The 13903-nt window shown below is 40.8% G+C and overlaps 1 protein-coding gene across 19 annotated transcripts in view; it reads right to left on the reverse strand.

Moving 5' to 3' along the window:
• Positions 1 to 1153: 1153 nt before the first annotated feature.
• afdna (afadin, adherens junction formation factor a) overlaps positions 1154 to 13903 on the reverse strand; it is an 82183-nt gene continuing 69433 nt past the window's right edge. For 5 of the 19 annotated variants that reach the window (XM_077509776.1, XM_077509777.1, XM_077509774.1 and 2 more), the window contains 7 exons: positions 11677 to 11891; positions 11427 to 11606; positions 10719 to 10757; positions 9809 to 9943; positions 7333 to 7885; positions 3640 to 3724; positions 1154 to 2176 (listed from right to left, as the gene is read on the reverse strand). In XM_077509776.1, the coding sequence (XP_077365902.1) occupies positions 2008 to 2176; positions 3640 to 3724; positions 7333 to 7885; positions 9809 to 9943; positions 10719 to 10757; positions 11427 to 11606; positions 11677 to 11891 (1376 nt within the window). In that variant the 3' untranslated portion in view covers positions 1154 to 2007. Of the gene's footprint in view, positions 2177 to 3639; positions 3725 to 7332; positions 7886 to 9808; positions 9944 to 10154; positions 10645 to 10718; positions 10758 to 11426; positions 11607 to 11676; positions 11892 to 13903 lie in introns of those variants that run through there. The other 14 variants (XM_077509781.1, XM_077509790.1, XM_077509791.1 and 11 more) reach the window with 12 other exon arrangements.

Raw genomic sequence — 13903 nt, forward strand, 5'->3', positions numbered from 1 at the left:
CGTTTTCCATTATTTTTGAGTGGACGATGTAGGCCCATATTTATAAAAATTGTTTTGAGACTTAATTATGCTTAAAATAACCTGTGATTAAAAACAAGTATCAAACTAACTAGGGCTGAATCTAATCGTCTAACATATGTACAAGTGGTTTGATTTTTTTTTTTTTATGTAACATCATGTCATTTATGATCTCAGGTTTTGGACATGTGTTATACTGGTTTGGCTGCCATGTGCATGTCTGATGCGGTCAAGAGCTTACTGTATATAAATGGACTCAGTTGGGTTTACATTTCACAGCCAGTTTTGTCCTGATGGCCTTTGTGTTTATTTCATTGTTCTGACAACATGATGCGGACAAGTCTTTGAATAGCCCTCACAGATATAGCTTATAAAACAAAATTTATATATGCATTAATTTCATGGGCGGCACGGTGGAGGAGTGGTTAGCATGTCCGCCTCCCAGTTCTGAGGCCTCCGGTTCGAGTCCAGGCTCCGGCCTTCCTGGGTGGAGTTTGCATGTTCTTCCCGTGCCCTCGTGGGTCTTCTCCGGGAACTTCGGTCTCCTCCCACATTCCAAAGACATGCACGGCAGGTTAATTGGGCGCTCCGAATTGTCCCGAGGTGTGCTTGTGCGCGTGGATGGTTGTTCATCTGTGTGCCCTGCGATTGGCTGGCAACCAGTCCAGGGTGTCCCCCGCCTACTGCCCAAAGCCAGCTGAGATAGGCGCCAGCACCCCCCGCGACCCTTGTGAAGAGTAAGCGGCCAAGAAAATGAAATTAATTTCATAACAATGAAATGTGCATGTAGCGCTTCTTGCAGTCTTATTGGTACAACCATATGCCAGGCACGGCGCCATTTCACTGTGGAGACAGTAAATTAACAATTAATATTTTCAAGTTTGGTCGGCTTAGTGGGTGGCAACGTAAGATGGCTGCCAGCGGCTTCACTTCTCGCTATGGTGATATAAGTGGCACTGTGAGTGTATACAAATCCGTGGATGTCACTCACCGTAATCCCTGGATTGCTCAAGAAGTTTGCGTGAATGCAGGATTTGGTACCCTAGGCGAAAATGTACATGGTAGTACAGGAAATGTGTACCTAAGGTAGTGTCTGCTCTTTAAAAATAAAAGACAACACTTGGCAAGGCTACGGTTGTTGGAAAATCTGCATTTATTAATAATGATTTACAAAAACAGGCTAAACATGAAAACCTTTTAGTGATTCCGTTCAAACTGGAAACCCAAATCAGGAGGAGGTGAACTGTGAACATCGGATGTGAAACCAGTTTTACAGCGAAAACACTGAAAATGACCTTCCGTTGTCTGTGCGTTACACTGAAAAAAAGATTATTTTTTTTTAAAAGGGATGTCTCATCTGTCAAATTAAAGTCACACAGCAGCTCCAAAAAAAAATAAAAATAAAAAAAGACAACAGATTTAGTTAGTTAGCGAAGGTTGGAAACATTTCAAAGACTTTGTTGGTCCTCTTCGTGTCATTGTTGTTTTAGGGCTTGTACAGTAGTCCGAGTGGCAATTATTTACAGTACAGTTGTGCACTTGGAGATCAACAATAGCCGTAAAATATCACCAAAAAAAAAAAAAAAATGGTGCTGCCCGACTTCGATATTGAATAAAGCATCAGTGTTGAGTTTAAAACGGTGTCAAATAAAATGTCGTCCGTTGATCGAAGGGTGTAAAAGCTAACTGCTTAAAATGTCTGTAAGCTATTAAAAAAAAAAAAAAAAAAAAAAACTAAACAAAAAAAAAACTTAAAATGAGCATAAACCTTGCTAATTTCCTGGCCGTCAATTACCTCCCTCCCTCCAGCACCATTTTACCAACAAAAAAATAGAATATGCCGTTTAGAATTACAACATTTGTACAGTGCTTCTCCTTACAAGTGTGGTAGGAAAGGGCGGGATGTGGTCAAAAGTCACTGCAAGCATCCACAGCTCCAATAAAAACAAACCAAAACAAAATGTGCGAGGTGGAAGGTGTGCTGTGGTCTCACTGCTTGGTGTTGAGCTCGTTCTCCAGCTCCATCAGCTTGCGCGACGCCTTCACCTTGTTGGACACCTCCTTGCCCTGAGAGAACAGACGCTGACGCTCCTTGAAGGTCAAACTCTCGGGGGGGGCGCCGCCGTCGCCGCCGCTCGGGATGTTCTCCTGCTCCTGACTGCACACGACCACAATATTACATTTAAATATGTTTATTTTCGGTCAAGTATGTTTTTCCAACAGGTAGGCTGCCTGGCTTTTACATGTGTGTTGTGGCAAACAGCTGCCACTAGATGGCAGCGTTTGCATTGCCTTGCATTGATTTCAGATCAGCACAGCTTTTCATGGGTGGATTTATATTTGTTAAGTGCAACTCATTTTATTTCCATTGAAAAGGTTAATGTTGATTCTGACTCATGTTTACATTTATTTGAGATATTAAAAGTTGCATTGTTTGACAATTTTCTGTGATTGTCATGCCAGGATTGAAAATGTGTAGCAATGGTTATATAGAAGTGAAAAAATATTTTTGTTAATAAAAAAAAAAGTAAAAATTAAAAAAGTTTAAAAAAAAAAAGCTTAAAAAAATAAAACTAAAATTGCATCTTACATTTTAAAATTAACTATATTGTGAAAATGTCCTGTGTACAAAAAAAATAATAAAAATCTAAAAATAAGAAAAATACTATAAAAAAAATAAAAGTACAGGTAACTGAAATTGTTTCTTACATTTTAAAATTACCTATAATTATTGTGGAAATGTCTTTACTTTTTCTCTGTCAAAAAAATAATAATTCTAAAAATAAGAAAAAATGCTTTTAAAAAAATACAACTGAAATTACGTCTTACATTTTAGATCTAAACATTGCGAAAACGTCCTTACTTTTTGTCTTTGTCAAAAAATTCAGAAAAATGCTTAAAAAAAAAGTAATGAAATTGCATCTTACATTTTAAAACTAATTATTGTGAAAATGTCCTTTTCAATTAATCATACGCGGGCTTTCTGGGTTCATTTTCAATGTATTTATTTTGGTATTGATGTTAATTAGCACATTTGAAAAATGTAATTTACATTATTACACAATAGTTAGTCATTTTGTTTTCTCTCGTTCTTGGCAAATACTATTTAAAAAAAAGCATTTTTTTTGGGGGGGGGGGGGGGGACTAAAAGCTGTTCTAACAACTGAAGGAAAAGAAAAAAAATCAATGAAAAAAAAGAACTAATGAAAAATCCTAAATTATTATAACCCTGGTCACAATGGTCAAAACGACATGTATATTTAAAGAAAAACAAAACAAAACAAAACACCATGCTCAACTCAAGCCATGTAATGTAGTTTGTGTTCCTTCATTATTTTTGCCATCCAAAGCTCTTTTTCAGACTTGATTTTTATGTTTTATAGTTTGAGGTGACACAAAAAAATATTAGCAACAGACTCACAGTTCTCTTTTAGCTAACAATGAATTCATTAGCCTTCAACTCCATTGTTTGACCTTGAAACTGTCTCAAGTTGAGTTGTGGCAAGAATAGTTTGCCTTCAAAACATCTTGAGAGTCAACAGGTTCAAAGGAGTGATATTCCACTTTGCCTTCAAGAAGTCTTGCTCGACTTTTTGGGGTTTGTGTCACTCACTCACTCACCTCTTGGTCCATTTATCCCTCGGATCCTTGTAGAACTCTCCGGATCCTACAACTCCTGCCCAGTTTCCAGTGTACGAGTTGAATCCTGTTGGCGACACAGGCGGGGTAAGAAAAGTTTTCGTACGAGACGTCACGTCGAGCCGCAGAGAAAAAGCTGCCGGATGCCAGACGGCCGTCGGGTTCATCGCGCTTCCGGCGGCTTCTCTGCGGGTCGGCGTGAATCTCAAAACGTTTCGCATTGTTGAAGAGGACAGAGCAGCCCGAGCACAAAAGGAAGGAAGGAAGGAAGTCAACAAAGTTGTAGAGGAAGGAAACATAAGTTGCAGAGCAGCAAAGAACCGACAACCCACAACGAAGAATTTGCAAAAAAAAAAAAAAGAAAAAAAAAAAAGTTGCTTTTCTACTTTGATTCCCTCCAACTAAGAGTAGAAATTGCATCGTGAGACATGCAATGCAGTAGATAAACAAATCTGCTACTTCATTATTTTATTTACCAAAAATTATTACAATAAAATAAATAAATAAATAAAATGTCAATTCTATATAATTTTAAAACTATTAAAAAAACAATACTTGGCATATTTTAAATGAATATGATTGTTTAAATTGTATTTTAAATATTTTGACCAATAAATCAATTAACCAATAATTTCATAAAAACAACTTATATCGCCATAAATAAAATGCGAGTTACAAATTTCTTTATAATGAATTTATACGTAATTTAATAACTTTGAAAAATTGTATTTTTGAAACTGTGCTTAAATGTTTACTCTATTTTCAATATTTCAACTTAATAAAATGCAACAAAGTACGAAAACCACTACTAGTTTTTATTTACAATGAATTAATGATTAAAATCATAAAGAAAGACATTTTAACTCATTTGCTCCCCAAAACATATATATATGTTCTATTTTGAATGTTTAAATGTCCCAAAGACGTATTTATACTTTTTTTTTTTTTTTTTTTTTAATACTGGAGCATAAAGAAGACTTTGATGCAGCCTCTCGACCGCAGAGACCGGTTGAAGCAAAGGTAGTTATTACAAAACCGTCCAGCAGGTGGCAGCAGGGTATAAGAGATTAACCTGGGCCATGATAAAACAAGCTGATTTCCCCACAGTTCGAAGCAGATTTGTGAATAATGATGATGCTTAGCTATATTCTAAGGATAATTCCTGCAAAACGTAAACAGAAAAATGTTTTTTTTCTCCTGATGAAAGAAGAGACTAATCTTTGTTATTGTAGGTTCCATGTTTTTATAGCAATAGAACACAATAGTCTGTGGGCCTTGCAAAATCAGTGAAAATAGAGGAAAACAGCTGGGAGTGAATGAGTTAAAAATAAGTTTTTAGTCATTTAAAAAAAAAGCCTTTACTAGAAATCAATTAACTTAACAACATAACTAAATAAAAAAAATGAATAAATGCATTCGAAGGACGCCATTTTACGCTGACAAGCTTGAACTTTGCAACCACATGCTGTCGTCGTGTTTCCAGAACCAATTGGAATAATTGCAATTCAGAATCATCCGACGAGACGTGAGAAGAAGAAGAACAAGGAGGAGGTGGCGGCGTCGAGTAGTAGCAGCAGCCGCTAGAAGCCGCGTTAACGTGCACAGAGTGTCAAAAAGCAAAAAGATTGTCAAGCCTGCTGAGCGGTGGAGTTAGTGGCCAGCGGATTTCCTCGGGTGCAACTACAAGCAAAGTTTTCTCGCCTTGAAGATTCTCTTTGTCTGCAAATATGTGGCGACGTACACAAAACAGCCAAACTTAATTCCCAATAAATATGTGTATTTGTTTGTTTTTAAGTAGAGGTAGAGCGAACAGGTAAACAGATTTTTATTTTATTTTTTTAACTATCTGAGATGTCATGAAGACTTTGAATTTATTTCTTTTGGGTTTATTTCAAATTAGACATAAATTAAATGCTATTACAGTATGTGTTAGCATGAAGTTTGCGGACTTAAGGGTAAACCGCATAATTGTTTAAAAGGGGAAGTCAATCCAATACAATATGTTATATGTCCCCCCCCATGCACACATCTTAAACACGACATTCAGATTAATACCGCATTTGTGGAATCTGAATTGAGCAGCAAAATTCACCTGTTTTTATCCATCTCAGGGGGTGGCCATTTTGCCACTCGTTGTCGGTTGTTGTTCAGGCAATGACGAATCACGGCTTGCCTGTTTTCTGAAGCTGAACCGTTGCAACGAGGTTCTTTTTTCTCACCCTAACATTTTATACTCATTAGATTTTGACTTCTATGTAAAAAGCAAAAATTTTATTTAAAATTTCTTGTGTTGAAAGATGACTTTACCCTCGCCTACTGATCATTATTTCCTCACAATATTTAAGACTTTTTCTGAAAATAACTTTCCCTCCATCTTTGTATTGCAATCTACTTATCAAAGTACCTTTATTTTATTAGTAGTATTATTTTAGGTTTTAATTAAACAAGAAATACATCTCTTTTAAAACAAAACAACAAGCTATCTCAAATCTTGCTGTGGTGCCATGTAATGGAGGCATTGCAACGAATCACCAGCAGACAAAGAGAATCGTCAAGCGTCTGTTCGGTTTGCAGCAGGCACGCAGGGCAGGAAGGGGCGTGGCCAAAGCGGCAGGCAGCCGACGGGGTAGCGACAACACCAACAGTACTATGATTGGTTGATTGAGTGATTGGCTCTGATGGGTGTCAATCTACAACGAAAGTTGGAGGCGTGATTATCGATTGCTTTTTCTTTTTTTTTGTTGGCTGATTGAGATTGGGGGGGTTTCGGAGGGGAGGGTGGGGGGTACTCAGGAGGATGATGAGGAAACCCAAAAATGTGAAGGAGGGAAAAACAGCCCACATGAAAAGAAACCATCTGATTGACTGGTGGAGAGGGAGGAAATTTCAACAGAAGCCCGCTACACACACAAAAAAAATTGCTCCTCGCATATTTGCCGATTTTTTAATTTGCTGAAAAATTTAGCACACAAAATTTTATTTGGATTTTATTTGGATTTCATTTTGACCTTACGTGTTTTTTTTTAAGACCTGTTTCTCCGCATATAGACATTTGAACGATAGTGAATGTACTTTTTTTTTTTTTTTTTTTTTTAATGAAGTGCTAAAAGTGTTTTTTAGGTTTAGGATGTAAACCAAATATTGGCCAAAACGTTTACGCCAAGTATCAGCTTAACAACAACAACAACAACAACAACAAAAAACAGTAAAAATAATTCAATTAAAATATATTCTAAATAAAATTTTAATAAAATTCTACCTAAATAATTGTTTAAAAGCAGTTTTTAAAATTTAACTACAAAACCATTAAGATTTAACAGTCTAAATTGTAATGAACTTTGCTGATGCAGTGATTCTTCGGCGTACCACTAGAGGGAGTCTACATACCACTACATTTCCAGATTATTATTAGCAAATGTCTTGGTTTGTTTCTTGGTCCCTCACCACCGCGACAGGTTCACTATCAAGTAGTAAATCTGTTTTTTTTTTTGTGTGTGTGTGGGTCTTGATGAAGGGCGTACAAAGAGGACAAAAAGTGGAGGATGAACTATAAGAGGTTCTAGACGACTAAAAGGGCGTGAGCGATTGAGAGGGAGGTCCGGGGGCCTGCGGAGGGCGCTGTGGCGAGCCTCCCCCTCGTGCTCTCTCTCTCTCTCTCTACTTCTCTGCTTCTACCTTTCCCACCTCCTGGGGGGCCCACGCCGGGCTTGGCGGGGAGGGGGGGCGGCCCTGTACTGTTGGAGTTGTTGGCGCTGGGCGGCTGGAAGGAGCTAGACAGGAAGATGCCATCCGAGAGCGGCCGAGGTTTGCGTGCAGTGGGCGGCGGCTGCGGCCGTCCGCGGCGAGGCTGGGGCGTGCCGCCGGCGGCGGCGGCCGGGAGGTCGCCGTACGACTTGCGGGTGGCAGACAGCTTGAGCTGACCTGATTGGCCGCCGCCACCCTCTTCCTCATCCTCCTCCTCCTCGTCGCCGGCGTAGGCGACGAACTTGGCCGTGTAGAGCGTGTCGGGCGAGGCCACCTGTGTTTTGAGGTAGGAGGCGTTTCTCTGCGGGGGTGGCGGGGGGGTGTTAGTAGGGTTGTGCGGGGCGGGGGGCTGGTAGTCCCTGGGCAGCGGGGGCCGATACAGACCGGCCGGCTCGTCCGGCGACAGTAGCTTGCGCTCGGCTTCCTCGTGCTGCCGGCGCCGCTCCGCCTCCAGACGGGTGTAGTACTCCTCCTCCTGCCTCCTCTGGGGTGGGACGACAAGCCGTTAGTTGACGCTCACCTCCGTCTGGGGACGCCCCCTGTCTACCTTGCCTATGTCCACCACTGCCACCAGTGTGTGTGTGTGTGCGTGTGTGTGTGGGGGGGTGCGCGCGGGTGTGTGTGCGCGCGGGTGTGTGTTTCGTATGTGGGGCATTTTTTTACGTCAGTCCACATGTTGTGCGGCAGGAACGAGTTTGGATTCCTGGGATCGGGTGGTAGACCATCTGCTCCTGGCGCTGTGCCTGTCCAGCTGACATCACTTATTGGGTTGGGAAGTTCACTGCTACAGCTCATCAGGTGACAAACCTGATGTTGTTTTTTGTGAAAATGGATGGTGAGGAGGAGGTGGGTGTGAAAATGTGTGTATGTGGGGAGGGCCGGTGGGTGGACAGGTTGTAAAAATGATAACATAAAAGCATACAAAACAATTGACTGAATGTCTTCTGATATGACAACAAACATGCTGGAGGTGAGTACAATAACCTGGGGGGGTGGGGGGTGGGGGCAGTCATGGGGAGGCAACATGCAATTCATAATTGACATGAAATGACAGTAACGGGCTATGTCCACATACACAAGTACAAAAGTCATCAAAAGCACTTTTAGCCAATTATGATCCTGAAGAAATTCACCCTCCAGAAAAATATAATCCAAGTTTGGGGATTAAAGGTGAAAAGTCTTCTACAAACCAGATCAAGTTCAGTTGCCTTGATTCAACCTTGACCTGGATGACTAGATTCGACACAGACAAGCTGTAAAGGTGGTTATTGTGATCTAGTGTCTCAGAAAGGACAACTACATTTATAGTATGCGTGTAGACATAGCCTCAGAAATCAAATACTGCAACAGTCATCCATGAGCAAGTAACATTTCAGAAGTGACTTGGAACAACCAGAGGTCTGATGGGGATGCTGATAATGATGGATGTCACGTGCGTGTTTGATTTAAGCACCAAGACGAGGACGAATGAACACCTGATCAGACCGTTGGTTGTTGTTTGGAATGTGTGACCTCTCTGTCAAGTTGACGTCATGGCGCCATATTTACATATTCAATCAGTCCGGATGCCCACCTCAGTCGGGCATGCAAGGAAGTTAAGAGACTGAATGAACAAATGAGTTGATGCATATATATATTTTTAACTTTCTTCCCTGTAAACCTTGGACACATTCATGGTGAAAAATGTACATGCACAAAACACGGGTGCTTGATTATCATAGATTTTTTTTTTTTTTTTTTTCCTCTCTACTAAAAAATCCCTCAAAGAATTTCTGACTTTATGACTTTAGCTTTCATTATAGTGGGCAAACATTCCTCATTGACAGTTAAAAATGCAGTTTTTAACTTATCGAACTAGCAGCCATTTTCAAAGTAGAGCATTCAATATTGCCAGCACTTTTACAGCAAATCTTTCAAGACCAACAAAATCGTGTTCTGTCACAATGTATGTACGATACCCACCAAAAAAAAGAATTTAAAAAAAAATACTGGGAAAACTGGCTTGTGTCAAAATATGTCAAGCAAAACAGTATTTTTATGCTGATTTATTAGCTTGTGTGAAAAAATACAAATTTTTAAATAATACAAATCTGAAATGCGCCACATGGCTCGAGTAGAATGTGTTTTGCTTGGGATTTGTCATTCACTCCATGAACTCATTACTGTCATGGCACACCTAATTTGTGCTCACAAATTACAGTCCATGTCATGACGGAGGCTCCCTAGTTGAAGGCCAAAGTGGGGGGGAAAAAAAAAAAAGATTTATGATAATTTTCTAGCACTCAATGCATGTACATTTTTGAAGGTGTCCAAAGGGTAATAAATAATAATAATAAATGTGAGGTGGGCACAAGAGGCTAAATAAATCCATGTTAAAGTAAATCAATAAATCAAAGCAAGGCTTGACCTTTTCCGCCGCCTCCCGCTTGACTCTCTCCTCCTCCCGCCACCGCCGTTCCTCCTCCTGTTTGGTCCGCTCGTCAGCCTCCCGCTTGCGAATATCCTCCAGCTGCTGTTTGCGCCGCCGATCTTCGTCTTGCAACTGGACATGGGGACGACAAGCACACAAAAAAAATAATAAATAAAAAATGAGAAGGGACGTGAGTGTTTGCTAACTTACGCAACAACCACATAAAGACGCACTTGTCATGTGTGATGTCATGTGACTCCTGAGGGGGGCAGCAGCGTGCGCATGCAGACCACACACGCGCACACACAAACATGGGACAAAGAGCCAGGCAAATACTCTATTTCTATTCATTTTAAATGTATTTTTGTGACTGTATTTTACATTTTTAATATTTTCTGTATTTTAAGCATGGAAAGCACTTCTGTGAAGTGCTGTAATAGAATGTATTTATGCATGTTCACATCTATAATATTTTATTTATTTCAAGGCCGTTTCACCCAGCCCTAACACACATGCATCAGAAAGTCAACACGCACACATATGATTGAATGGACAGACCATCATGATGATATGTCCTTCGGCCCCACCCCCCTTGCCCGTCATGCAAGAAACACAACCCGCCACACAGCCATGCAGGGTGCCACCTCCCTATGCATTGAAAAGCGTTGCCACGGCAATCCACCAAATACATTTTGAGTGGACAAAGAGACCCCCCCCCAAAAAACAACACACACAACAACAAGCAGCATCCACTCCCTCAGCCCCCGCAACCACAATGACCAATGTGGGTGGCTGGTGGGACACGGGGCAGGTGGGCGCCCGCCCTCCTCCCCCTAGGTAGGAAACAGGAAGTGAGGCGGGGTTAACGGGGAGGTTGGGTTTTGGTCATTAACAGGAAGAAACATACCAAATCTAGGACAGAGATAGCTGGGACAGCAGTCTGCTGCTGCAGAACAAGAAAGAAGAGGAAGAAGAAGAAGAGTACAGCGTGAGAGGGGAAGAAAGGGAGGACGGAAAGGGGGTGGGGGGGATGGGTTGAGGTGCTTGAGCAAGTGCAGGAGAACATGGACGTGAATTAGCAAAAAAAAAAAAAAAAGGCAGGAAGAAGAAGCTGTAAATTAGAAGGCAGGGAGGACATACAGACAAGTCCAAACATTGGCTCCGCTCGGATCACCAGCCCCTTTCAGTCGAACTTTTAACATCGTACAAAAGGAACCAATAAGGAACAGGGAATCATCTGGGGTCTTAAAGAGCTGTCTTTCGTGTTTCACCTTGGACAAAGGCAGTGCGAAAGGGGCCAGTGAAGAGCAAGCTTCATTTCCTGTCAGCTACCCCCTTTCCTGCTCTCCAGGCCCAACCAGCTGCTCTATTTTTACTAGTATCACTGAAAACTAACTTGTGCGACATCACCAAGGCCCCGCCCACTCGGCCCCCCAGCCAATCGCATTGAAGCAGCTAAACATGGCAAAGCGATGGCAGAAGCATGTTGCAGATGCACATTCATTGGCTTTGCTTTTGGCCCCGCTAGCAGCTTTTATTTTATTCCCCCTATTTATTTATTTTTTTTTATAACATCTTACCACCAAAGACCCTAAAAAGCGTTTGGTTCGCTCACCCTGGCTCGCTTCTCGGCCTCCAGCCTCTGCATGATCATCATGGTGTCTACGTCCTCGTCGTCCTCCTCCTCCTCGTCCTCGTCGCTCTGCTTGGACTCCTGCAGACGCTTCTGGAACTGCCACTCCAACATCAGCTTGCGCAGACGGTCGCTCTCCTCGGCCGTGCGCTCTGGCTTGGCCTGAGCAAAAATGGCGGTTCGTCCTAAGCCCGCGAACTTTCAGGGTGGCCTCGGTCATCTCTTTGCCCACCTGAAGCTCTTGGATCTCCTTGTCCAGGAGGTCGACGATGTGAAGCTGCTGCTGCTTCTCGGCCTTCTCGCGGGCGTCCCGTTTCCAGGGGTCGGGCGAGAGGCTGTCGCTGGTAAGCTCCTCCTTGCTGATGGTGATGTACTGCAGGTCTCGCCGCTCAATAGTGCGAGGCTGCTGCTGGGGCAGGAGGTCCCGGATCACCGTGTCCATACCTGCTGGGATGATGGCGAAAGGTTCAGAGACAAGGGTTTTCAAAGAATATTATTGAACCGCAAAAACATGTCACAATTGTCAAGGCCGAATCAGATTACAACAAAAACAGGAAGGGTTATTTTTGGTGACAGAGACTCTAGCCACAAGGGACAGACTGATAATTGGCCTGGCTGATATTGGGCATTTTGCCGAATATCGGTATCAGCATTTAAAAAAAAAAATCTGAAGGCCAAAAAAAGTAAATCTAAAACCACTGTAATTTCAGGGAACTATTTAAATTTAACTTTATAAGAGATGTTGCTTGACCCTGGGAGCCTCCAAGAACATTTTGTTAGAAATTTAAAAGGATTTATTTTCTAAGATAAAAAAATAAAAAAATAAATTCTACTTTTTGAAAAGTCAGAAAAAAATGTTCAATAAAAATGCTTTAAGCCATTACAACAAAGTGGAGATTTACATTTGTATTGTTTGTTTAAAAATGTTTGACGCCAATATTTTTCACCCCTTTTTCCTGAAAATAAATATTGGCTCCAAATATTGGTTATCTGCCTCCTTGAATGCAACACATCTGTTAAAAAACTCAGGTCGATTTCCATTTCCATTTGTGCAGTTCTAGAACCCTCTAGTGGAAGTTACATTTTTACAAGGCATGTTTTGGCCCTTATATGTTTAAAATCCATGCTAATGGTCAGATGAAGGGGCATGTAATATGCTTGTGTGTATTTTTTATTTAATTTTTTTTTACAGGGTTCTTGCAGAAATCACTCAGTAAAATTTTAGACCAACTTCACGACTGACCGAAGACCCCTAAAAAAAAAAAAAGGGGGTTTGTCACATATTTGATTCTCAAAACCATGTCAACTTGCAGGGCTCTACACTAACTTTTCCACTACTAGCACTGGTGCGAGTAACATTTTTAGTTGCTCGCTCAGCACAGGATTTGGTCGCACTATTTTTTGTGGAGGTGTAGCATGACTTTATGCATACGCAACTCGATATATTTGCAAAATATTTGATTGGAACACAAGTTTTGCCTGCAACAGCAGTGGCTATCAAAACATACGATTCATTTAAATATTCAAAACTTACAGTGACATTTGTTGCTTGTCGACGTTAATCTTAAAACACCACATATTTTTACGGTATCTTCAAATGTGTTAAAGAACAACAACAAAAATGTCTTCTACATTTTCATATATTGAATCAATTATTTAAATAGACCGCAACAAAGGGCTGGGCGATATGACTGAAAAATGTATCAGATTAAATATTTATTAGTCATTATTGACAGTTATAATTGGGTTGTTGTTTTTTTCTATTCAAAATAAGGATCAGGAAAACAAAAGGCTGATAATTTGAAATATAAATATTTAACCTTTAAAAAGACACAAACACAATATGTGCACAGTGTGAAGTATTTCAGAAACATAAAAAATTTGAGACATTAAATAAACCTACCCTCCAGCCAAAAGAAATATGAAGCCACCTTATGGAACAATAAATCTATCAAACACATTTTAACCACTTAATATATCGAAAAAATATTGCCAAAAGTAACCTTACCTTTTTATCAACAATTTTTCTTTCTTTTGCCATCACATTCATGTTTGGTTAATGTATGACTTTTTTTTAATTATTATTATTATTAATCTGAGACACGATGATGCCCACGGAATCACTGCTGTTTTTTGTTTGTTTTTTTGCTGCGGTTCATTTTGAGTTTGATGAAGTTCATTGCGGGCACATCTCAGTTCTCCTATCTGCTTGTCATGCTAGTTGTGTACATTGACAGGGAAAAAAAGACAGATGCTTTTAGAGATGAGAGAGATGTGTTTTTAGCTTAGCTGGTGTGTTGGCTGTGGGACATACCTGTGTGAAGTTTGAATTCATGCATTGGATCGTCACGGGAGTTATTGTTTTGAGTCACGCGCAGTACCAACACCGGAACATACAAGTGCAGAGGACTCGATAGCCAAGGGAAATTCCGAAATGTACGGCACCGGCTTCTGCTACT

The sequence above is a fragment of the Festucalex cinctus genome, chromosome 21, assembly GCF_051991245.1.
Source record: "Festucalex cinctus isolate MCC-2025b chromosome 21, RoL_Fcin_1.0, whole genome shotgun sequence".
NCBI classification, from domain to species: domain Eukaryota; kingdom Metazoa; phylum Chordata; class Actinopteri; order Syngnathiformes; family Syngnathidae; genus Festucalex; species Festucalex cinctus.